The following is a 22340-nucleotide window of genomic DNA, read 5'->3' on the forward strand; positions in this document are numbered from 1 at the left end:
GCTTTGATTCTTCGCTGACATCTTTCCAATTCTTTGTTCGTCCGTTAGTAAACTGAATTACCCCATGTAAGATATCGACTCAGTTAGTCGACCTCCTTCTATCACATGCACAGGTATTGTACGGCATCACAAAGGAAATATGATCCGTAATGTTAGCTGCACCAAGCAGTAATGGTACATATAACCATCCACCTCTCTGGAACTTGATTCCCAAAAGAAACACCCCACAATAATGAAACCTAACATTTTTTAGGCCCGTAGTAGCTGGGGAGGTGGGCGTGGCAGATCTGCGGTGGGTTCAAAAATGGCTGATGCTGCATGCTGCTCGAAATGATGCCGCAGGCTGGAAAATGCAGGAGATTTTGTTTACTAGCACGGTGTATGGTTGGATGCAACCGATATGCATAGCTATCGAATATGCCAGTAGCTAACTATCGAAGCCAGCTCGAGGATAGGCTAGCATAGGGTGCGCATTGAGGATCGAACGCGTGTCAGTCGGTTGCTTGGATCACCAATTGCGCGGGAAGTTGGGGTGTTGGGGGTCTCAATTCATGCCGGCTCATTTCTTTTTTTCATATTCTGTACGACCTTTGTTCTTGGGTCACGGATGCTTTGCATAGAGGGACGATATACCAACCACGACGTGGAATCGGAGCACATATGCGGGTGATTCCAGCCCATATATCGCGATGCCTAAGTGTGAAACCGGTAGTTAAACCTCTAGGTTCAAAGAAATAAAAGCTTCCACCAAGCTGGATCACCAAAATGCCACTCATTTAATAGGTGACGCTTCACCACACAAAAGTCGTTGTTTTATCCTAGTTTTATATTTGTTTGATACGTGAAAAGCTAGTTTCTTATAGGATTCTCCCCGTAAAGAGTTTGGACTCACCTTCATTCCAAAGCCCTAAAGGCCCCCCAAGATTTAGGCGAAATCTAGTTATAAACATTACAAGAATTAACTTCATATGTGAACAACAGCAATTATAAATTGCCTTAAGTTACTAAGAACTGGCTATCGCTGTTCTCAGTGAAAGGGAAATAGATAAAAATGGCAGGATAAAAAAGGAAGAGCGAAAGACTAGAAGAGATTAGAAACTGAGATCTCTGTCACCTCTGGGCTAAAATAGTGTATAAAAAAGGGCTAAATTAAACTACTTGATTGATGAGACTTTTTTTACTTACCTTTCTGTCTTTACGCTAATAGCAGTCTGTGGTTTCCTATGTGCTTAACAATAGCGTCATGCCAGGCGCCTCCGGGCCCAGTATGCCCCGAAGGGTTTAACTACATATAGGATCCTGCTCCTATCACCGCAAGCGCTGTCGTGGTGGTTGACCTTAGCCAAGTGGCCCAGCCTCGCCTGCCCGCTTGGCTTGAACACTATAACCAAAATGGATTGATGATATTACAGCATAGATAAACAAGATAGTGGTACGAAAATTATTTCTTCTCATCCGAATAGCAAACCTCAACTATGTAAGCCCAGTCCTTATAATAGAAGTTTATGGCCTTGACACCTAACTTGGCTGCCAAAGCCCCCTGAGAGCATTTCAGATAGTATGCATTGATCCAGAAATATCGATGAGCGATTCAGAGAGGGCATGACCTTATTGAGAATATTTGCACAACGTCATTCTACTGCCGTCTGAGTAGAGCAAACACAAGTGGAACGGATAAGCACAACGTTCCGTATACATAATAGATAATTAACTAAATCAACATGGCAACCGTTGTGTTCCCTTCTCTCGCCCGCGCTTACACCGTCCCCGCTTCCCACCACAGATACACCTACATCTTCTCCCGTCCCAGCACCAGTACCAGCACTGCCTCCACCATCCTATTCCTCCACGGATTCCCCTCTTCCAGTTACGACTGGCGCCACCAAATCACCTTCTTCATAACAAACGGCTATGGTGTTCTTGCGCCTGACTTGCTCGGATACGGCCAGAACACATCAGCTTCTGGAGCTGATGCAAATGACCCAGCACAGCCGACGGAGCTCTCAGACTACAAAGCCAAGACAATGTCTGCAGATATTATTGCGCTGCTGGACCACGAGAATATCTCAGGGCCTGTCCACGCTGTGGGGCATGATACAGGCTGCTATCTGCTCTCGAGGCTGGGGAATTATTACCCCACACGGCTTGCCAGCTTGTCGTTCTTGGAAGTCCCGTACCAGAAGCCTGGTGAGGGCTTTCATCTCGATGCGATTAATGAGATGGTGAAACAGGTCTTAGGGTTCGAGAGGTTTGGGTACCTGAAGTTTTTTGTGTCGGAGGGAGCGGCGGGACTCATTGAGGAGCATGTAAGTATTTGGCCATGATCTTTATTTTGGTATGCACCGCTGGTGGGGCAGATTGGCTAATTGGACTTGCTAGGTGGATTCGTTCTTCACATTGTTCTATCCCGCAGAGGCCGATTTATGGATCGAGCACCTAGGGCCAACAGGGGCCCTGGAGACATGGCTGCGGAACGATCGTAAAGCGCCACTGGCCCCGTATATCACGGAAGAGGTGCGTAGGGCCATGAGGGAATTAATTCCTCAATGTTGTAGTTAGTTCTATTCTAACGTTCAACAGGAGAAATCCACTCAGTTCAAGATCATGCGCGGCCATTACAAATCTGCGTTGATGTGGTATCGCGCCCTGGTAGGGAATATCAATGTCGACGACGAGATCCAGGCACAGTTAGACTCGAAACTCTACCAGCCAGTGTTGATGCTCACCTCGCAGCCAAGCCGGTTGAATATACCAGGCGCAGCAGCGGGCATGATGAAACAGTTTGCGCAGAACTTGACTGTCAGGGAAGTTGATGCTAAAGGGCATTGGATCCAGTTGGAGGCGAGGGATGAGGTAAACGAGGTTTTGTTAGGCTTTTTCGAGAGAATATAGGAATATTGGCGGGGTTCTTGCGAAGCAAGATAGATTGCTGCTAATGGACAAACAAATCTCTGCTCTGGATTTGTAAAAGTATACATATATCCACACATTTGGTTGGATATAGGCTGTCATTCCTACCCCTTCTTTTCTCTTCGATACATTTCCAGGCTCCGATTCGCGAAGTAATTATATTGGCCATGAGGGTACTAGTAACTAGGAGTAATACCGCTACGTGGAATGGATTCGTGCCAGAGCTGATTCTCAGAGACATGCCTCATCGTAACACAATGCCGAACCCCTTGGATGTGAAATGAATTATCAAGCATACGCAGAGGACATCATAGGTTAGAGAGGCAGTTGCGTCTAAGCTTCCCGTAGATGCTGAATTAACCAGACCCAAGCAAGTTCGTCACCTAAACCTCAAGTCTTTGGTAAGTTGTCGCCTCGAGAGCTCAGGTGTTTAGATGTCTCTACATGTTTTCCGCTCAGCGTAAAAGGCGGGGTGGGGTGTCTCACATCGAAGAGACGTGGGAAAGATGATATCGCAGTGAGATTTTTGACGGAATTAACTCCTTATTTTTCCCGGTGCGTATTCCTCTTGTCGTTTCCTAAATCCATACAAGATACACAGCCCAGCACCGATCCTCCACACACATCACATCACATCTCTAAAATCCAACCGGGCTCTACCCCTCCTTGACGCTGCTGTTGTTGGTAGGTACGCCTACCCTGGAATCTGCTGCTACAACCTGGAAGGCATCCTAGTCACGGTCCGCGCCGCAGATGCCAAACGATCCCCAGCCATGAACCTCACCTTCCCCTGGGCCATCCAGTACACCGGAGCACTCCTCGTGCACGCTGCCGCGAGCGCCGCCTGCGTCGCTCCCGTGCCCGTAATCCTGCATCTAGACTACGCACAAAGTGCCGAGGTCATCTAGCAGGCCGCGGACATGCAGCCGCTCACCTTCGTGGTGGACATGAACCATTATGAGAAAGTAGAGAACCTGGCGCGGACGACGGAACCGGCAGCGTACTGGGGGATTGCGACGGAGGCGGAGCTCGGGAGGATCGAGAGTGGGGAAGGTGGGGTGGCTGGAGGGCCTGCTGACGACAGCGGAGGAGAGCCGGGAGTTTGTACGGACTGGGGTTGATTGGCTCGCGCCTGCTTTTGGAATTGTGCAGGGGAGATGGTCCCGGTGGAATCTTGGTTGGAATATGACCTGTTGTGGAGGATTAGGGGGGCGGTGGGGAATAACGTGAGGCTTGTGTTGCACGGAGCAGATCCATTTACGAGGGAGATTTTTGAAAAGTGTGCAGAGGGAGAGGGTTAAAGGGGGGGGGGGGGGCGGCGGTTCCTATTACTGTCCTGCATGGGGACGTGACGGCGGAAATGCAGCAAGTGGTTGGGGCCATAATGTATATGTTGGGGCCAACTGGGATGGCGTAGCGTCGCTTCATTTTCATGCTCATTCCTTTGTTGATTCAATCATTTATTTTTGGTCTGCTTGTTTTATTTAACGGTGATTTTATACATGGTCAAGACATTTCACTAATTGATAATTCTCCATATATGTACAGAGGTGAAAAAAGATGTGGAACAGGAAACGAGAAAATAAATAACAGCTTGAACATTATGTCAACAAGAGAAAGCTAGAAACTCATAACCAACAGAAAATAAACAACGAACAAACGGAATCTCCGTATTCCAACACCTGCATTCTCGATGCCGGAAACGGGGGAGCCGGGTTTGCTTTTGCTGCTAGTACAGATCTGGACCCATGACGCATGTCGTAGGAAGTCACGGCACAGCGAGCTGTAAGAGAGAATGAAAGGACTGCGGCGCCATGGTAGCAAAATGGCACCACAAGCATAGGCGCTAACCGATTGAAGGATCCAAATCAAAAAAGGAGACCAAAATTTAAAACAGAAGAAGAAAAAGCAGCACGATCCTATTTCTTACGCGAAGGCCATCATCTTCTTAATCTCCGCAATGGCCAGACCGGGGTTCAATCCCTTGGGGCACGTCCTCGTGCAGTTGAGAATGGTGTGGCATCTGTATACACTCATGCTGTTGTCGAGGTGAGCCTTGCGCTCCTCGGTTTTCTCGTCACGCGAATCAATTAGCCACCGGTAAGACTGCAGCAGGAGAGCGGGGCCGAGGTATTCTTCCGAGTTCCACCAGTAGGATGGACAGGAGGTTGAGCAGCAGGCGCACAGGATGCACTCGTAAAGACCGTCGAGTTTTTTGCGGTCTGCGGGCGATTGGCGGATTTCGCGGCCCTACGAAATAACGTGAGAAAGTTTGCTTTATGAAAAGTATTGTTATTTGTGAGGAGGGGCGTTGAACATACGTCTGGAGAAGGTGTGTCACGCTGTAGGTATGGCTTGATTGATTTGTATTGCTTGTAGAAGTAGGTCAGATCGGGAACTAGATCTTTGACCACGTAGGTGTGAGGGAGAGGATAGATTCTGGACTCTTTGGTGGTCTCGGTAGGAATACGGCCTTTATAGTTCAGTATCAATCCACACTAAAAGGTACAGTGGTGAACCTACATAAGCAAGCCAGGGTGTTAACGCCATCAATGTTCATGGCACAGCTCCCGCAGATGCCCTCTCTGCAACTTCTCCGGAAGGTCAAGGTCGGATCTTGCTCGTTTTTTATTCTGATCAGGGCATCTAGCACCATGGGGCCGGTCTTGTTCAGGTCGAGAGTATAGTCGTGCATGTAAGGCTTCTCGGTGGGCTTGTCCGGGTTCCATCTGTAGATCTTGAAGGTCTTGAGTCTTGGGGATTGCAAAGTCGATGGGGTAGATTGATCCGCGACCTTGGATGCAGACTCCACGGTGGCATAAGATCTCGAGGCTACGGAGGTGAGGAATAGAGGTCGAGAGGCCGCGAGTAGGCGGGATGTAGGGCGTAGGGAGGCCATATCGACAGCTGCCTTCCAATTCCGAGAAGAGGGGCAATAACTCAGAGTTAGATGTAGATGGATATCAGCGACTCGTAGTCGGTTAGTTCTTCAAAAGATTTTCCCTGGTGCTTGCTACTCTCCGCGTGGGGTCAATTGAAGCCGTCGTCGTCGTCGTCGTCGTCGTCGTCGTCGTCGTCGTCGATGTCTGCTGTTTGAGTGTGTCTGCTTCAGTTTTCGCCAACCTTGGGAAGCGGCAAAGTCGCGGTTATGTCAGCAGAGCTAGCCAATCACGGGACTGTGATTACCAGTCAGTTCTTCGATGTCTCGTAGTTATAACTAGTTAACGTTGATATTGATAGCTACTAGTATTGATATTGGTATTTATATTGCTATTAACATTACTTAAAGTCTGCACTCTAATCCCCCGAATTGCCCTCTAGTATACCAAATAATGCGCGCTGCATACGAAACATTGTTCTATCTTCGAACAGATTCACTGCCAAGCTTTAATCATGTGATATATATCCCAGCAAGCCCTAATTCCCTATTTCGGCCAGGCCAACCTCTTCCATTCATCCATGTTGTTGACCCAGGGGACGGGAACCAACTCTGGGACCGTGTCAGATTGATGAGACGCTGCTGTCCTTGGTCCCGACCATGGCCTGACATTCCGCTAGGGACCACACTCGTTTGTCCTGCGAATTCATTCATTCCCCTATTATCTACTCTGGCGACTGCCGTCCATTCATTCACTCATCCACTGCTGAGGAGGCCTGCGCTTACTCTAGCTATACTACGTCCAGCCCCTGAATCCCGGCGCAAAGGCAGAAAATATACTGAAGTCACAGAATTGGGTTAGACTTTGTTGTCTAGCCCACACTGGCATTCAGATAGATATACTCGGAGCTGATATACAGCCATCACCTTCGCTATCCTTGGTCGGAAAACAATTCCTCGCAGGGCAGATTCATGAATACAATCGACTCTGATTGTCATTTCGGACACACTCATTTAAACACATATCCCCGAGAAACATCCAGACAAAAGCCCTGTAGAAAGGAATATAGACAATGGCCCAATCAATCAAGACTGTTTCCTCTCTCACCCGCACCGTCTCCTCAACCAGTGTTCGGAGCATCAGTAATGATGAAACCGTACCTCCTCACACTCCCCGGCATGTGCTCCCGCAGTCCGAGCCCACCTCGATAAAACATATCAAAGCCGGTTCCTGTGTGCAAGTCTCCGTCTCCGAAATTCCCAAGCGCAAACCCGTCCTCATTCCCCCCAATCCTACCACCACAATTATAACAGCAACACCATACCACGACTCCCCATTCGCGGAGAAAGGCGCTGGCGCTACCTCAGCAAATTCTCCCTGGCGATCCTTCACCAGCAAATTCAAACGTCCATTCATGAAATCGACGTCCGTCGCAGCAAGTCCATCACGACCACCAACACCACCAACACCACCAATAACGACAGCAGCGCAAACCAACGACCTCAAAGCAAAACTCCCCTTCCAGTCTAACAAGAAAAAACAACGTGTCTTCTTCATAATCGGTGGAGTAGTCCTTCTCCACCTCATCCTCGTAATTGGGTTGGCAGTGGGTCTTTCGGGGCGGAACAAGAGCAGTAATATTAATCATCACTCCTCTGCCGACCTCCCGCTACCCAACAGCCATGGAGGGCCGTATACGGGCGATTTAACGTATTATGACGCGGGACTGGGCGCTTGTGGGATTGAGAGTTCGGCTGGGGAGCCTGTGTGTGCTGTATCGCATTATCTGTATGATGCGGTGTCTGTAGGGCCGAATCCGAATGCGAACCCGCTGTGCGGAAAGAAGTTAAGGTTGCGGAGGGCGGGGAGGAGTGTGGACGTTACAGTTGTGGATCGATGTAGGTTTTTGACCTCTTATTTTTCTGGCGTTGGCTGACTTTGATTCTGTTGTAGGTGTTGGGTGCCAGCCAAATGATATCGATGTCTCGCTTAGCGTTTTCACGCAACTGGCGTTGGAAGAGCAGGGGCGTGTGGATGTGCAGTGGGCGTGGTTGGAGGATACACCCCTCCCGCGCACGCCCCCACGCACGCCAGGGTAGCAGGTTGGAAGGACCACACCTGGTGATATGTGGTTATCCTGTGGATTTCGAGATGCGAACTTGAATTTCTTGTTTTTGTTTTCTTTTTTATTTTTATTTTATTTTTGTTTTGTTTTTATCATGAAAGAAAACTGATGTTTCTCGTTTCATCATTTCGTTTCTGTTTCGTTTCAGGCGAATGAAACGTTTCATGCGTATTTACTAGCTTTCGTTGCTGCGATTTGCTCCTCTTGGACATGATACCCACCTTACACCCAGCCCTTTTTTTTGTATAAAAAGGCAAAACCCTTTCACCTTCTTGGTGGGTAGTAAGGAACATTCTTTGATTGTTGTTGATATCGAATGTATACATCGAGTGAATAATATGTTGTCAATGCGTATATCTCTATTTATATCTCTTGTTTGTGTCTAATATCCACCGCTAGAGAAAGCGGCTTGTTATCTTCAATTATTAAACCCTGATCATGACATGACATGACATGAATGGAATACCCCCAATTGCCCCTCTCACAAACCCAAAAAATTTTCACTCATAAGCAAAACGATCAATAATCAGGAAACTCCGGCTCGACTTCCTCTCTCCACGCCTTCAGTCCACCCCGGATATCTCCCACCCACCTCTCACCGCCCCTATCAACACCCAGCTCTTTCAGCTTCCGCACCGCCACCTGAGAGTCATTCCCCAATCTACACACGACATGGATCGGTCTGGTCGGGTCCGTATCGAGCAGAGATGAAGGGTACCAGGACGGGAGATTGAGAGCTGTTGTACTTGTTGCTGCGGACGTGCCATTGGGCGCTGTTTCAACAAGGGAGCCGGAGTTCAATGGCGTCGCGGAGGTAGAAGAAGAGGATGACAAGATCGACGAGATCGGAATATTAACACTCCCCTTCAGCGCGCCCAGGCCATATTGCACCGCCTCCCGCACGTCGATTAGAATCGGGCTTTCCCCCTCCCCCTCCCCCTCCTCCCCCCACGGCTTTTGATACCGCCTCCAATACTCCCGAGCCGATATCCGCTCCTCAGCCCCCAACAGCGCCTGCGCGCCAACCACCCCGCCGCAGAACTGCACATAATCCATCGACCCACTGCGCAGCGAATCCAGCGTTATCGTCCGCGCCGTCGGCGAACAAGTTGCGCAGTCCTGTCGCCGTCGGCGTAGCCGTATACTACGGAATGGGGGGCTAGAGAAGGCCGAGAAGAGGAGAAGGGTTGGTGATATGGTTGTGGACGTGGCTGACATTGTCTGCGTGAGGACGCGGATCGCCTCGAGCGCTTGGAGCACGCCCATGACTCCGACGACGGGGCCGAGGATGCCGCCGTCAGCGCAGCTCGTGACGCTCGCGGCGGGAGGGGGTTTAGGGAACACACAGCGGTAGCACGGTCCTCCGGTGGTGGTGTCAGTTGGCAAGGAGGATAGTTGGTCTGCTGGCTTTTGGGGAGGGTAGTTGAGGACCATTAGCTGGCCCTCGGTGCGCAGCGCGGAGGCGGAAACGAGTGGTTTGCCTAGGATGACAGCGGTGTCGGAGATCAGGTAGCGGGTTGCGGGGTTGTCTGTGCAGTCTAGGATGAGATCGTAGGGACTGAAGATCGAAGGTGCATCGGCGGAGGTAAGGTTGACGCGGTAGGGGATGTATTTGGGATATGGGTTCAATCTGGAGAGTTTATGTGTTGGTGAGATGTATGCGTATCCAGTATTAATAGCAATATGACGTACTCTTTCAAATAATGAATCGCGCTATCAACCTTGAACTTCCCCACATTCCTCGTCCGATGCAGCACCTGTCGATGCAGGTTTGATTCCTCGACCGTATCTCCATCTATGATTCCTATGGTTCCAACCCCAGCTCCAGCCAGATACATGGCAGCAGGGCATCCCAATCCCCCGGCGCCAACAATGAGAACCGAGGATTCGCGCAGTTTTAATTGCCCTGTATCAAAAAGGATTCACAAATTAGCCTGTAGTTCTCTATTTTCGCCGCTTGTTCCAGGCCCGAACGCACCCTCAAGCCCGATCTGGTCCACAATCATCTGCCGTCCATAGCGTCGATACTCATCCTGTTCGAGCGGATATCTGCGATTCCGTTCAGATGGCACTTCTCCCTTGTTCACAGTTTCCGGCTGGCTTGTGGTCGTTGTTGCTGTTGTTGGCCTCCCCGCCGCGATCTGCCGCTCTGTCCGCTCGAGCGCAGCATTGAGTTGGGAGAGCTGAGCTTCCGTAGTGGAGATTTGCTGCTGGAGGAATTCGCGGGATTTTAAGAGGTCCTCCATCTCTTTATCATTTCATTTTATCCTCCGACTACGCTTGGTCAAGAGCGTGTTGGCAGAATGATTCAGAAAAGAAGTGTGGGGTTAGGCGGGGTGACAAAAGGTTTTTACATCTGAAGTTTAACTTTGGTTGTGGCACGTCGGTTCTCTTTCAAATAGCGAAATGATTTTAGTACGTAGTTTGCAAATATTATTGAATTAAATCATTGTGTGCTACTTTCGTTCTTCTTTCATACCTTTTTCTTATCATGACATTTTGTTAGAGGAAGACATGGTAATTGAACTTTTCAGATATTTACTCTCAAGCCGAAACTCCACCAAAGAAACTCCGTACACCGTTCTACATATCCCGCGGACCGTTTCTCATGAGCTATAGCTATCATCCACGTTGGTTCTCCATGTCTGAAGCTTTATCACTGATGTAATAAAATCCTCCCTGCGGGTTGCAAAACTGCAAACCGCGCAAACAAACAACCCCAGCAGCGTGCACAGAGGATCCGGTATCTGCTCCAACTGAAGCGAGGCCGAGATAGGCAACCTATGGTAGGAGCGTGTGGCCATTCGTAAAATAAAAGAAAAGAGATAATACACCCTTTCATGTCGGCCGCGCAGCCTTATTAAATTCTGGATTCTGGTCGATTGTCTGTGTAATAAAACTACGCAACGCCGCCCAACGATTCGACATGGGAACGTTCTCGGCTCCCGGCTGCGGCCGTGGATGTGGCTGCGTATGATTTGTGAATTCTGTATCAGAAGGCGAAGGCGAAGGCGCCACAACCGCCATCTGCACCAGATTCCTCGCAAACCGCTCCCTCTCCTTTCGATCGAGCATCTCCTTCCTCTTCATTGCGCCGGGCTTATGTTTCAAACTCTTCTGCCGGATGATATTCACCTGGCCGGCCATCTCCCCTCTATGTCCATCGTTATGATTAGGGCTGTTATTTTCATTACCGGCGTCAGGCAGCGCATCAACGAGAGAATCGAGATTGGCGACTAGTTTCTTCGAGGGACGCCGTCGCTTTAGGATCTTGGTGCGCGGCTTCTCAATTCTGGAAAGGAAGACGGAATGTTTTATTTGGCGTTTGTCTTTTTTGTTTGTGTGGAAGGTTGAGGTGTCGGGGAAGAGACCTGAGGGGATGGGGGTGGTAGCTGATTTCCGGACAATTTTGGCCCGGCTTGTGGTACGTTGTTTGGGGGCGACTGGGGCCTATTGAGTTCGTTAGAAGTGAAAAGCGGCGAAGCAAGGGTTCCAAAAGGTAGGTATACCATGGTGATCGGGTTATGAAGAGTAGTCGTTGGTCTCGTATACGGCTGCGAGCCGTTTAACTGCGGCGAGGAGACCCGTCTCAAATGGTAGCAAGCGCGCGGAGAATAAAGTTTGTTCGCTAAAATAAACGTGCGCGGCTAATATCCATAAATGTCGAATACGAGTAGTAGTACTCTAACTTTAGAATTCTCCATCCCAAATTATTCGACTTGTTCAATTAGAATCAGACTAGCTTGCACAAAACGCTCTTGCATAGGCAATGGAATACATGTGGGTTAGCACATGGGAGGAATAAAATGGGCTGTTCCATCCAGACCGAGGTTGGGCATCTGATCCACCAGAGAGATCATAGAGCATCGGTTGGGTCCCTCGCAAAGGATGGCTCGGGAACAGTGGAAAAGCCAAGAACACCCAGGAACGTCCCCCCGCCGAAGGGTCTGGCCATAAGAACAAGCTTTAGGTTCAGGGACTCCGGGACCTGGGTAGAATTTTTTTTTTTTTTTTTTTTTTTTTTTTTAACCCCATATACCAGTGGCGGATTTCGAGAGGAATTATTTGTCCATCTGCTTGTATCTTTCCAGGTATCTATCCAAAGGGAAAGCCAGGCGGGACTTGCTGGATGACAGAGCTGCAATGGCCTTCCCGTACTCCAGATGCTTCTTTTCCTCGCAGCACAAGAAAATACCGGTTGTTGAGCCATCTCTGCTTCCAACCTTCCTCCGCCAAACAGACCAAACAGACCAAACAGACCAAACAGACCCCGCCGGCGTCTGGACCGGGCAGTGGCGGCTGAGGCTTCTGCCCCACCATTTTCCCTGTTGGGCCACGGCCAGCCAATCACAGGCCGCTATCTAACCGCAGCCCATCTCGGTGGGAGAAATTTCCTGTTTGGGCGATTTAGAAGTGGCCTCGGTTCCTTTTGATCTGATCTTTATCTCTGCGATCTTGCATCTGGGAACCTTCCACAGATCGAGTCCCGGGCCCAGATATCCGCCTTCGCTGCTATCTGCGCCTGTGAATGTCCCGTATCTCTCCACGGCCAATTCGTGTCTCATCGCCTGCAGCACCGTTTCTCTTCCTCTTGGCCCCACGTTTCTGCGCTGGCACCCGAGTCAATCGCCACACCTATCATTTAAATACCAGTATTGCCTGCTCACCTCCCCATCCTCGTCTAGCTTTCGCATACACCTCTTTTTGTCCCAAGTTACTTGCGCGCTCGTACACCATGGCTGGCCTGACACCACACGGGAGGCGGCACAAGGTGACCGTGATAGGCTCTGGAAATTGGTATGTATTCTACTTCTTTGAACGACATAATTTTCTGACCTAGCTTGATATATATGTTTGCAGGGGCTCGGTAATTTCCAAAATGGTCGCTGAAAATGCGGCAGCCAACCCAGACCTTTTCGAGCCAACAGTGCAGATGTGGGTATACGAGGAGAATGTCGAAGTGCCCCAATCTTCAAAACACTACAACAGGGAATTGCCTATCTGTACGGGATCCCAGAACCTGACTGAGATCATCAACCAACTCCACGAGAACGTCAAATACCTGCCCAACATCACCCTGCCAGAAAATCTCCGCGCAAACCCTTCCCTGGAAGACGCTGTCAAGAATTCCACCATTCTCGTCTTCAACCTACCCCACCAGTTTATCAATAACATCTGCGACAGGCTCAAGGGCCACATCGTCCCCTATGCTCGCGGCATATCATGCATCAAGGGCGTCAACGTCACCGCCGACGATGGCGTAAGCCTCTTCTCCGAAACCATCGGCCGCAAACTAGGTATCTACTGCGGCGCCCTCTCAGGAGCCAACATCGCCAGCGAAATCGCCAAGGAGCTCTACTCTGAAACTACAATAGCCTACGACCCGCCCCATATGGACTCCAAAGCCCCCACGCCCAGAGGCCTCTCCCCCGCTCCCTCCATCGCGAACATCAATATTCCCCGCCCGCAGGACGTCGTCGTGCACTTTGAACACAAGGACTCCTCCGGCAAGTTCTCCAAAGTCAAACTCCAGGCGTTGCCGCCCGAATACCCGCCAATCGACCACAAGCTTATCAAAAGTCTCTTCCACCGCCCGTACTTCCATGTGCGTGTCGTCAGCGATGTCGCGGGTGTGTCTCTGGGTGGTGCACTTAAGAACATCGTTGCGCTAGCTGCAGGCTTCGTCGATGGGAAGGGGTGGGGCGATAATGCAAAAGCAGCCGTGATGCGCGTTGGGCTGCTGGAGATGGTCAAGTTTGGCACGATGTTCTTTGGTGCGTCGGTGAACTCGCAGACATTCACGGAAGAGAGCTGCGGGGTTGCGGATCTGATCACGAGCTGTAATGGGGGAAGGAATCATCGCTGTGCAAAGCTGAGTATCGAGAGGGGGCTGAGTGTTGACGAAGTGGAGAAGCAGGAGCTCAACGGGCAAATGCTGCAGGGGACGTTGACAGCGAAGGAGGTTAATATATTTTTGAAGAATAAGGGGTTGGAAGGGGAGTTCCCGCTTTTCACCGCGGTTTATAGTATGTATTTCATCATCATATCCTCTTCCTCCTTCTCCCTTTGGGAGTAGATGAGCTGGAAACTAACAATGCTACAGGGATTCTGACAGGAGAGGTGCAAGTGGAAGATTTACCCAGCCTGATTGAACGCTAGATGGAAATGGTTTTAAACATGGGATGATGGAAGTACCATTCGTCTCGGCACATGCGTTATACTTATCATCCTTATCATGATCGTTTTTATGTTTTGCTGCATATTTGGTGGTTGTCCTGCTTTCCCTTTCAAGAAGCTGGTTTTATATACACATATATGCTTGAATATTGACGACCCCTTCCGATTTTCTCCGACGTTCATTGCATTGCATTTCCCGTCTGTTCGAAGTTCGTGTCGACCTATACCTATATCACGGATACGGGACCCGTCAACACGGACTTCTGTGTCGCGCGCGTATGATTGTTACGCTTAAAAATGGTGGGTTGGTGTTTTGAGAAGGGCATTGATTTGATTTTTGTTTCATTCTTCCTATTTTCCAGAAGTTGAATCATAAAAAATTATAGCGACACTTAATGTCATCTGCCAAGTAGATTTAGTATTGATGGCACATAACGAAATATATGCTAGGACCATATGTTGAGATGGTCATAATACCAAACCGAAAGCTTTTCCACTAGTCTGAAAGGAAATTTCCCATTAGCACCAGCCCATGGTCAGTTGGTTTTTAAGTCACATATGACTATATTCTGTATATCTTCCGGAGGCCTGACAAAGATGTGGCAGATGATGATGTCAGCGGCCGAAAACCTACCAACCTCAAAACAACATTTCAATCACGCCCGCCGCCTTGTCCCGTCGGTTTCCTTGAGTTCCTGTTAGCGGTACATTCCTGCACGGGAGTTATATCTTATATGGATGAGTCCCTCGCGCTGGATTCCACTCTCATGCCCTTATGCCATGTTGTATCCCGCGCTCTCTCTCCCGCCGCATACCCTTTTCATCACAGTCAATCTTAAAGATACTAGCACTCTGGGCAAACAAAAGATTAGGAAAAAAAGAACAGGCTCGATAGACATTAGATCTCCTACAGTCAACTCAGAGACATGGCTTCTCAAAAGAGAGAAGTTTACCTCCTGCCCTTGACCGACAATGGCAGCCCGGATGTCCCGCGAGAGTTCATCTCCTTACCACCCCCCACAGACCCCCCATACATTCTGCGCTTCGTCACTGAGGGGAGCAGCCCCATTTGCAGACGGGGAAGTCTATGGGCCAATATCCCGAAAGAAGGGAAACAGTTTGAGAAGGATGTATTTACGGAGTATAAGTAGGCCATTATCCTATATTTTTCCCTCTCAGTCCGTTTACGACCAGGGAAACAAGGAGTTGACTGAAGATGCGGGTAATGATAATAATAAGGAGAATAACCTTAGATTAATCCACTCCACGACCCAAGCGACTGAAATTGACATACCCATCACGGCTCCCGGTGCATTCGCCTTTTACGTAACATATGCCGCTCCCCCTTCGCTCTCAGCCAGTTCGTCTTTAATCTCGCGGGAGAAGAGTCAAGAGCAGCTCCGCTCCCAAATTCACTACCTAACCATCTCCCCCCGCGTAACACTCAACGATACTAGACTCCCCTTCGCATCCCTCTCAGTAATCACCGTCCTCTCAAAATTCATGGGTCAGTACCCGACAGACTGGGACAGGCATCTAGCCAGCATCTCCCGTCGTGGTTATAACATGGTCCACTTCACCCCGCTGATGGCACGTGGCGAGTCGAACTCGCAGTATAGCATCTTCGACCCATTGACGTTTGACCCGGCCTGTTTCCCAAACGGTGAAGCTGACGTGGCGGCATTGGTCAAGCGTATGGAAGGCACATATGGCCTTCTAGCATTGACGGATGTCGTGTGGAATCACACAGCGAATAATGCTAGTTGGCTGTTGGAGCATCCGGAGGCTGGGTATAGTGTGGCCACGGCGCCGTGGTTAGAGGCGGCGTTGGAGCTTGATACGGCACTGCTGCGCTACTCCGAGCAGCTGGCCCAGCTGGGATTGCCTGTGGATTTTAAATCGAATGAGGACGTGGTAGAAGTTGTCAATGGGATAAAGGGGAATGTCATTGATAAGATACGGCTGTGGGAGTATTACGTTGTGGATGTGCAGAGGGACGTGGAGCGGACGATTCAGGCTTATGTGAGCGATGATGTTCGCATTCCCGAGGGTGGGTTTGGAGTGGATACTATTGGCCCTTTGCAGGAGATCAGAAATTGGAGCTTAAAGGAAAAAGCGTCCTTTATTCGGGAGAAGGGGTTGAATAATAACAACCGGATCCTGGGTCGACACAGTCGGGATGTCGATGCTGCGGTGGGTGCGGCCTTGCTACGGGCGCTATATGGTCGGTATGAAAAAGAGTCGTCAGATATTTCACAAATTCGAGTGGAGCTCGTTAAAATCCTCGACGAGGTTAATCTCCCGCTCTTTCTGGAGTTTGATAGAGATTCCCAGGAGATCTTTGACCAGGTCTTTAATCGCGTCAAGTACCAACGGCTCGATGATAATGGGCCGAAGCTGGGGCCAATTACTAAAGAGAATCCTCTTGTTGAGACATACTTCACCCGCTTGCCAGTGAATGGAGTTACGAAGAATCACGCTCCAAATTCCCTGGCGCTGATTAATAATGGATGGGTGTGGAACGCAGATGCCATGCGAGACACAGCGGGCCCAGACTCTCGAGCCTATCTCCGACGCGAGGTCGTGGCCTGGGGCGACTGCGTCAAACTACGCTATGGTGCTTGTCCAGATGACAACCCATTCCTATGGGACTATATGGCCCGTTATACACGGCTGATGGCTAGACACTTCGCCGGCTTCCGCATTGATAACTGCCACTCGACCCCGCTTGTTGTTGCAGAATACCTCCTCAATGAAGCCAGGCGCGTTCGCCCAGATCTTACGGTTTTCGCGGAACTATTTACTGGCTCTGAGGAGACGGATTATCTCTTTACGAAGCGGCTAGGTCTAAGCGCGCTGATCCGCGAGGCTATGCAGGCTTGGAATGCGACAGAGCTCAGCAGGCTTGTCCATCGGCATGGCGGGCGGCCTATTGGGAGCTTTGATATCGATCTGCTGACGGGCGATTATGTACGAGAAGATTCTCCCGCTCACACCAACGGTGGCGACAGGAATGAGGCTATCAAACACATCCGTGAGATGCCGATCCAGGTGTTGTTTATGGATTGCACGCATGACAATGAGGTACCTGCGCAGAAGCGGCAAGCTAGAGATACGCTGCCCAATGCGGCGCTGGTCGCCATGTGTGCATCTGCGTCTGGAAGTGTAATGGGCTACGATGAGATTTATCCAAAAAATCTGGACTTGGTGAAAGAGACGCGTGTGTATTCTTCTGGATTCTCGGAAGATGAATCGCAGGGAACGCAGGTGGGAGTCAAAGGGAATACGACAGCACCTGTTGGGGAGGAGGGTATAGGTTGTGCGAAGAAGCTGTTGAATCAACTACACATGACAATGGCTGTGGATGGATGTGATGAGACCCATATTCATCATGAGGGGGAGTACATCACTGTCCATCGCGTGCAACCAAATACTCGAAAGGGCATCTTCCTCATTGCTCATACGGCGTTTTCAAACAGTGGGAACTCGAATGCCACGCTGGGCCCTGTGTGCTTAACGAGGACTGATGCCAAGCTTCTTAGTGCCTGGAAGTTGGAAGTTGATGATTCTGATGCGTCGGAAAAGCGTGTTCTTTCCGATAAGAAGTATCTTAGGGGTCTACCAAGCGGCATTATTAGCCTGGATGGTGTGCGAGTTGATGGGAAGGGGAATGAGACAGTAATTACAATTCCCGGCGAATTCCCCCCTGGTTCAATTGCGGTGTTCGAGACGTGGATTCCTGGTGAAGATCCGTCCGAAAATCTTCGTTCCTTTATCATCTCCGGTGCCGATGAGGCATTCGGTAATCTTGACCTTATCGATCTTAACTTCGTCCTTTACAGATGCGATGCGGAGGAGAGGGATTCAAGTGGAGGCAAGGACGGTGTTTACAATATCCCAAATTTTGCTCCGCTTGATTATGCTGGTTTGCAGGGCTGGTGGAGCGTGCTTGAACCTATCGTCCACTCCAACGACCTTGGCCACCCAGTATGCGATAACATTCGCAGCGGCCAGTGGGCGTTTGATTTCATCGTCGGACGCATGAAAAACGCGGTAGAAGTATATGGATATGACCACCTGCAAGTTCCAGCGACATGGCTACAAAAGCGCTTCGATGCGATTCGCTCCGTGCCAGATTTCCTCCTGCCAAGGTACTTCGCCATGATCGTACAAACAGCGTATTATGCTGCGCGGAAACGTGGTATAAGTCTACTTGACGGCGTCCGATACGGCACACACTTCATCCACTCACTCGCAATGGTTGCCGTCCAGATGGTCGGGTATGTAGAATCAGCTTCTCTCTACCCAGACAAGCAGGTCCCCGCTCTCGCCGCCGGTCTACCACACTTCGCCACCGACTGGGCTCGATGTTGGGGCCGCGACGTCTTCATCTCACTTCGCGGCCTCCTGCTGGTCACTGGCCGCTTCGACGTCGCGAAGGCACACATCCTCGCTTTCGCAAGTGTGCTTAAACACGGCATGATCCCCAACTTGCTCGGGAGTGGTAAACTGCCGCGTTACAACTCGCGGGACTCCGTCTGGTTCTTTCTCCAAGCCATTCAGGACTATACCACCATCGTCCCCGATGGGATTTCGCTGCTAGATGTGAAAGTACCTCGTCGCTTCTTGCCGTATGATGATATTTGGTTCCCCTTCGATGATCAGCGGGCGTATAGTCAGTCCTCGACGATTGCAGAAATTATCCAGGAAGTGTTCCAACGACATGCATCCGGGTTGTCCTTTCGGGAGTACAATGCCGGTCCGGAGCTGGATAGGCAGATGAATTCTGAAGGGTTCCAGATTGATGTTCATGTCGACTGGAAGACTGGATTTATCTTTGGGGGTAATCAGTGGAATTGCGGGACGTGGATGGATAAGATGGGTGAGAGTGAGAAGGCGGGAAATAAGGGCTATCCAGGGACACCCAGGGATGGTGCTGCTGTTGAGATTACAGGGCTTCTATACAGTGCTCTGCGCTGGGTGGCAAAGCTCCATAGTGAGGGGCGTTACAAGCACGAGGGCGTTAAAATTGGCTCAATCTCTACAGCGACGATGGATGAAATAACATTTTCAAACTGGGCCTCCCGTATCCACGAGAATTTCAACCGTGCCTACTACATCCCCCTCGACCCAGGCGATGATTCACAACACGACGTCGACCCGTCCATCGTCCACCGGCGTGGCATTTACAAGGATCTCTACAAATCCTCCACCCCCTACCAGGACTACCAGCTCCGTCCTAACTTCGCAGTCGCCATGGCCGTCGCTCCAACTCTTTTCCCACTGAAGGATGCCCTTCATGCGCTCAGCGTTGCGGACAATGTCCTCCGCGGTGAGGTGGGGATGGCTACACTCGATCCTGCCGACCTGAATTACCGACCGCATTATAACAATGCTGAGGATTCAACGGATTTTGCCACGGCGAAGGGAAGGAATTATCACCAGGGACCTGAGTGGGTGTGGCCGCTGGGTTATTTCTTGCGGGCGCTGTTGGGGTTTGAAATTTTAAGACGGTCTGGTTTAGGAGAGGGCTGGGAGGAGGGGAAGGGAGATGGGAAAGCAGAGGCGTTCCAACTTGTGTCGAGTAGGCTGAAGGGGTGTAAGAGAATGATTGTGGACAGTAGGTGGAAGGGCCTGACGGAGCTGACAGATGGGGGTGGAGCCTTCTGTGCAGATTCAGTAAGTTGCCGTTCCTGGTTCATTCAATCTTTGTTTTTATTTTCATTCCGCTCCATCTCTCTATCCCTCGTGATGGAATGTACTAAGCCTGTGTGGGTGCTATTGTTTACTAATTGCCTGCATATTCTAGTGCCCGACACAAGCATGGTCTGCGTCGTGTCTGTTGGATCTTTACTACGATGCGACTCAGTACCAGTAGAGGGCCGGGGGTTGGTGGAGAATGAGAAATGATAGAAAAATGAGACCTCAGGAATCAACGGCCGACGGGCGCCCTTTGAATTTTGAAGTTTTCATGGATTGATAGATACACTTTAAATAAATAGAAGAGATGGAAGTGTGAATAGATAGGGGAATTACGCAGAGCATGGCAGGCTGTAAAGTCAACAGAGCGCTCACTCCATCACATGACTAATAGTTGTAGAGAGTGAGCCGATAGGCAATCCTTCTTTAAGTGTTCTGTATTCAGAAGTAATATAAGCAGCATTTCTTCTTTCTTTGCTAGTTAATCCTTCTGTTTACCTACTCTTATTGCCTCCTTTCCTCTAAGAATTCTGTTTGTTTTCTTTTCTTGTAAAAAGAGAGGATTCCCTCATTTTCTTTCTGATCTTCTTTTGTTTTTGTTTTGTTTTGTTAAGAAGAAGAAGAATAATCAATCAAGAATTGTAATTAACTTCTAGAATAGCAATAAGATTGTCCAATCCTTGTTCCTAATCCTTAAGAATCATTCTACACTAAGCAATCCATGGGCGTACAGTTGAACGTGGTTAATAAAAAGTTGAACATGGTTAATTTTTCAGGCCGGAATAACCTTCATCAGTGGGGTTTTGACCATAAACCATGTCAACCCCCCATTAAAACTACAAACACTAGTCATCTCTCCTACATATCTCACACATCATGATTTTATCATATTTCTCAGAGCTCTATTTATCAGCTAATCTGGATTCTAACTCTAGATTGCTAATTCTAACTCATAACTGCTTTCCAGATATTGAAGAGCCTCAGATGTTGAAGTAGAACTAAATAAAAGCTGATTAGTAATATACAGTGCAGATGTGTAAAAGATATTTAGTGGATGTAGATTTTAGTGAGAGAGTGAGAACTGGGCATGGTTTATTTTTCAGACTCACTTTTTTTAAACCATATTCAACTTTTGATAAACCACGTTCAACTGTAACCCGCGTCAGGCCGGTAAATTACCCAGGTTAGCTTTCCTTTAACTGAATTCTTTTTTACATTTTGTTATTCCCACGGCTCCCAACACCCTACCCATTCCGTATACAGAGCCTCCAGCGCCACCTCCTACTCTCGAAATGTGAATTGTAGCTACAAGTTCCGCGAGAGCTGTATCTGATATAACAATAACAGCAATGATGCCTCGATCCCCTGAGGATTGAGATCCTTGCTGAGCCTGGCATAGATATAAGACAGCAGGAGACTCCCGCACATTTTATCCCATTTGTATTGGAGAAGTACTTAACCAAAGGTACCGCATTGATCATAAACTTGGTCACGGCGGCTTCTGCACTGTCCTATGGTTGGCATATGACATTGAGACTAAGGGTGATGTCGCCGTCAAAGTACTGGCCTCGGGGGAAAACTCTAGAGAACATGAAGTCAATATGCAAGAAGAAATTCGCAAAAATGTGCAGGACACCTCCCATCTTGTGACATCTCTGGCAACCTCCACTCTTCCTGTTCCTGCGGGCAAATCCTCCCACCGAGTCCTGGTATTTCCTCTGAGAGGTCGATCCCTGGGCAGTATGCATGTGAACAGGATATTGCCAATGTCAACTCGCATGTCCGCTGCTCGGCAATTACTGAAGGCTTTAGAAAGCCTACACAGTGCTGGGATTGTGCACCGCGGTGAGTCAGGCCAAACCTACTACATTCCCTTGATGCTTGAATGCTTGAACTAATTGTCCTAATACCATTGACGCAGACCTAAATAGTCAAAATTGTATGTGGGGTGTAGAACCACTTCACCATCTCAACAAAGCTGCTAAGTACGAAATTCTTGGCCGACCACTCAAGCAGGTTGTCCCAATTGTACAACTCTGGAAAAAAAAGGAGAACTTGTTAAGCCCTTAGTGTTCGCCGAGAATTTACGCACTGAGGATTTCTATCTTTGGTGACTTTGGCCTGGCAATGAGGCTCGAAAGGCCCAGCAACGCAAGGCCGCCCACCCAGCATGTACTGCTCACCCGAACGGCTTCATAACAAGCTTTCAAGGCTTTGCTTGTGACATGTGGAGCTATATGTGTGTTTTTTCAGTGCTGTACCTAAGGTTTGTCCCTTTCAATACCTTGTCACGTGGCGGGATAGTAATCTTCTATGGTTCTCACTTAGGACGTCTTCCCAGAGAATGGAAAGGGCTTATATGTTGACCCCGAGAGCAGCCTTGACATGTGGTATAATAGAAAAGCCAGCCCCAGAAGACTCCCTTGAAGCAAATATTGCATACCGGCGTCCGGAATCTGATCCTGTTGAACGACAACATGCACTCTCTGTCTTGTCAAGAGGGTTTAGTTATGTCCCTGAGGAGCGGCCCAACTGCAACACAGCTTCTG

At 49.3% G+C, this 22340-nt stretch overlaps 7 protein-coding genes across 7 annotated transcripts; 4 read left to right on the forward strand and 3 right to left on the reverse strand.

Moving 5' to 3' along the window:
- Positions 1 to 1721: 1721 nt before the first annotated feature.
- On the forward strand, positions 1722 to 3818 carry HCAG_03262 (predicted protein; the record flags this gene model as incomplete). The annotated part of the gene is made up of 5 exons (XM_001541115.1): positions 1722 to 2306; positions 2380 to 2514; positions 2581 to 2853; positions 3225 to 3311; positions 3504 to 3818. The coding sequence occupies 5 exons, from the start codon at positions 1722 to 1724 to the stop codon at positions 3816 to 3818; spliced, it is 1395 nt and encodes a 464-aa protein (XP_001541165.1).
- Positions 3819 to 4836: 1018 nt separating this feature from the next.
- HCAG_03263 (succinate dehydrogenase iron-sulfur protein, mitochondrial precursor) lies at positions 4837 to 5809 on the reverse strand (the record flags this gene model as incomplete). Its single annotated transcript, XM_001541116.1, has 3 exons — positions 4837 to 5160; positions 5232 to 5383; positions 5434 to 5809. 3 exons carry the CDS (start codon positions 5807 to 5809, stop codon positions 4837 to 4839), a joined length of 852 nt encoding a protein of 283 aa, XP_001541166.1.
- A 1052-nt stretch (positions 5810 to 6861) lies between these two features.
- Positions 6862 to 7888, forward strand: HCAG_03264 (predicted protein; the record flags this gene model as incomplete). Its single annotated transcript, XM_001541117.1, has 2 exons — positions 6862 to 7687; positions 7743 to 7888. 2 exons carry the CDS (start codon positions 6862 to 6864, stop codon positions 7886 to 7888), a joined length of 972 nt encoding a protein of 323 aa, XP_001541167.1.
- Positions 7889 to 8433: 545 nt separating this feature from the next.
- HCAG_03265 (predicted protein) lies at positions 8434 to 10160 on the reverse strand (the record flags this gene model as incomplete). Its single annotated transcript, XM_001541118.1, has 3 exons — positions 8434 to 9544; positions 9607 to 9820; positions 9893 to 10160. The coding sequence occupies 3 exons, from the start codon at positions 10158 to 10160 to the stop codon at positions 8434 to 8436; spliced, it is 1593 nt and encodes a 530-aa protein (XP_001541168.1).
- Positions 10161 to 10752: 592 nt separating this feature from the next.
- On the reverse strand, positions 10753 to 11426 carry HCAG_03266 (conserved hypothetical protein; the record flags this gene model as incomplete). The annotated part of the gene is made up of 2 exons (XM_001541119.1): positions 10753 to 11364; positions 11424 to 11426. 2 exons carry the CDS (start codon positions 11424 to 11426, stop codon positions 10753 to 10755), a joined length of 615 nt encoding a protein of 204 aa, XP_001541169.1.
- A 1223-nt stretch (positions 11427 to 12649) lies between these two features.
- Positions 12650 to 14073, forward strand: HCAG_03267 (glycerol-3-phosphate dehydrogenase; the record flags this gene model as incomplete). The annotated part of the gene is made up of 3 exons (XM_001541120.1): positions 12650 to 12711; positions 12775 to 13940; positions 14018 to 14073. The coding sequence occupies 3 exons, from the start codon at positions 12650 to 12652 to the stop codon at positions 14071 to 14073; spliced, it is 1284 nt and encodes a 427-aa protein (XP_001541170.1).
- Positions 14074 to 15017: 944 nt separating this feature from the next.
- HCAG_03268 (conserved hypothetical protein) lies at positions 15018 to 21861 on the forward strand (the record flags this gene model as incomplete). Its single annotated transcript, XM_001541121.1, has 7 exons — positions 15018 to 15238; positions 15345 to 19770; positions 19901 to 19965; positions 20453 to 20523; positions 20759 to 20783; positions 21191 to 21636; positions 21713 to 21861. 7 exons carry the CDS (start codon positions 15018 to 15020, stop codon positions 21859 to 21861), a joined length of 5403 nt encoding a protein of 1800 aa, XP_001541171.1.
- Between the last annotated feature and the right edge of the window lie 479 nt (positions 21862 to 22340).

This window comes from Histoplasma capsulatum, genomic scaffold (genome assembly GCF_000149585.1).
Source record: "Histoplasma capsulatum NAm1 scaffold_3 genomic scaffold, whole genome shotgun sequence".
Lineage (NCBI taxonomy): Eukaryota > Fungi > Ascomycota > Eurotiomycetes > Onygenales > Ajellomycetaceae > Histoplasma > Histoplasma mississippiense.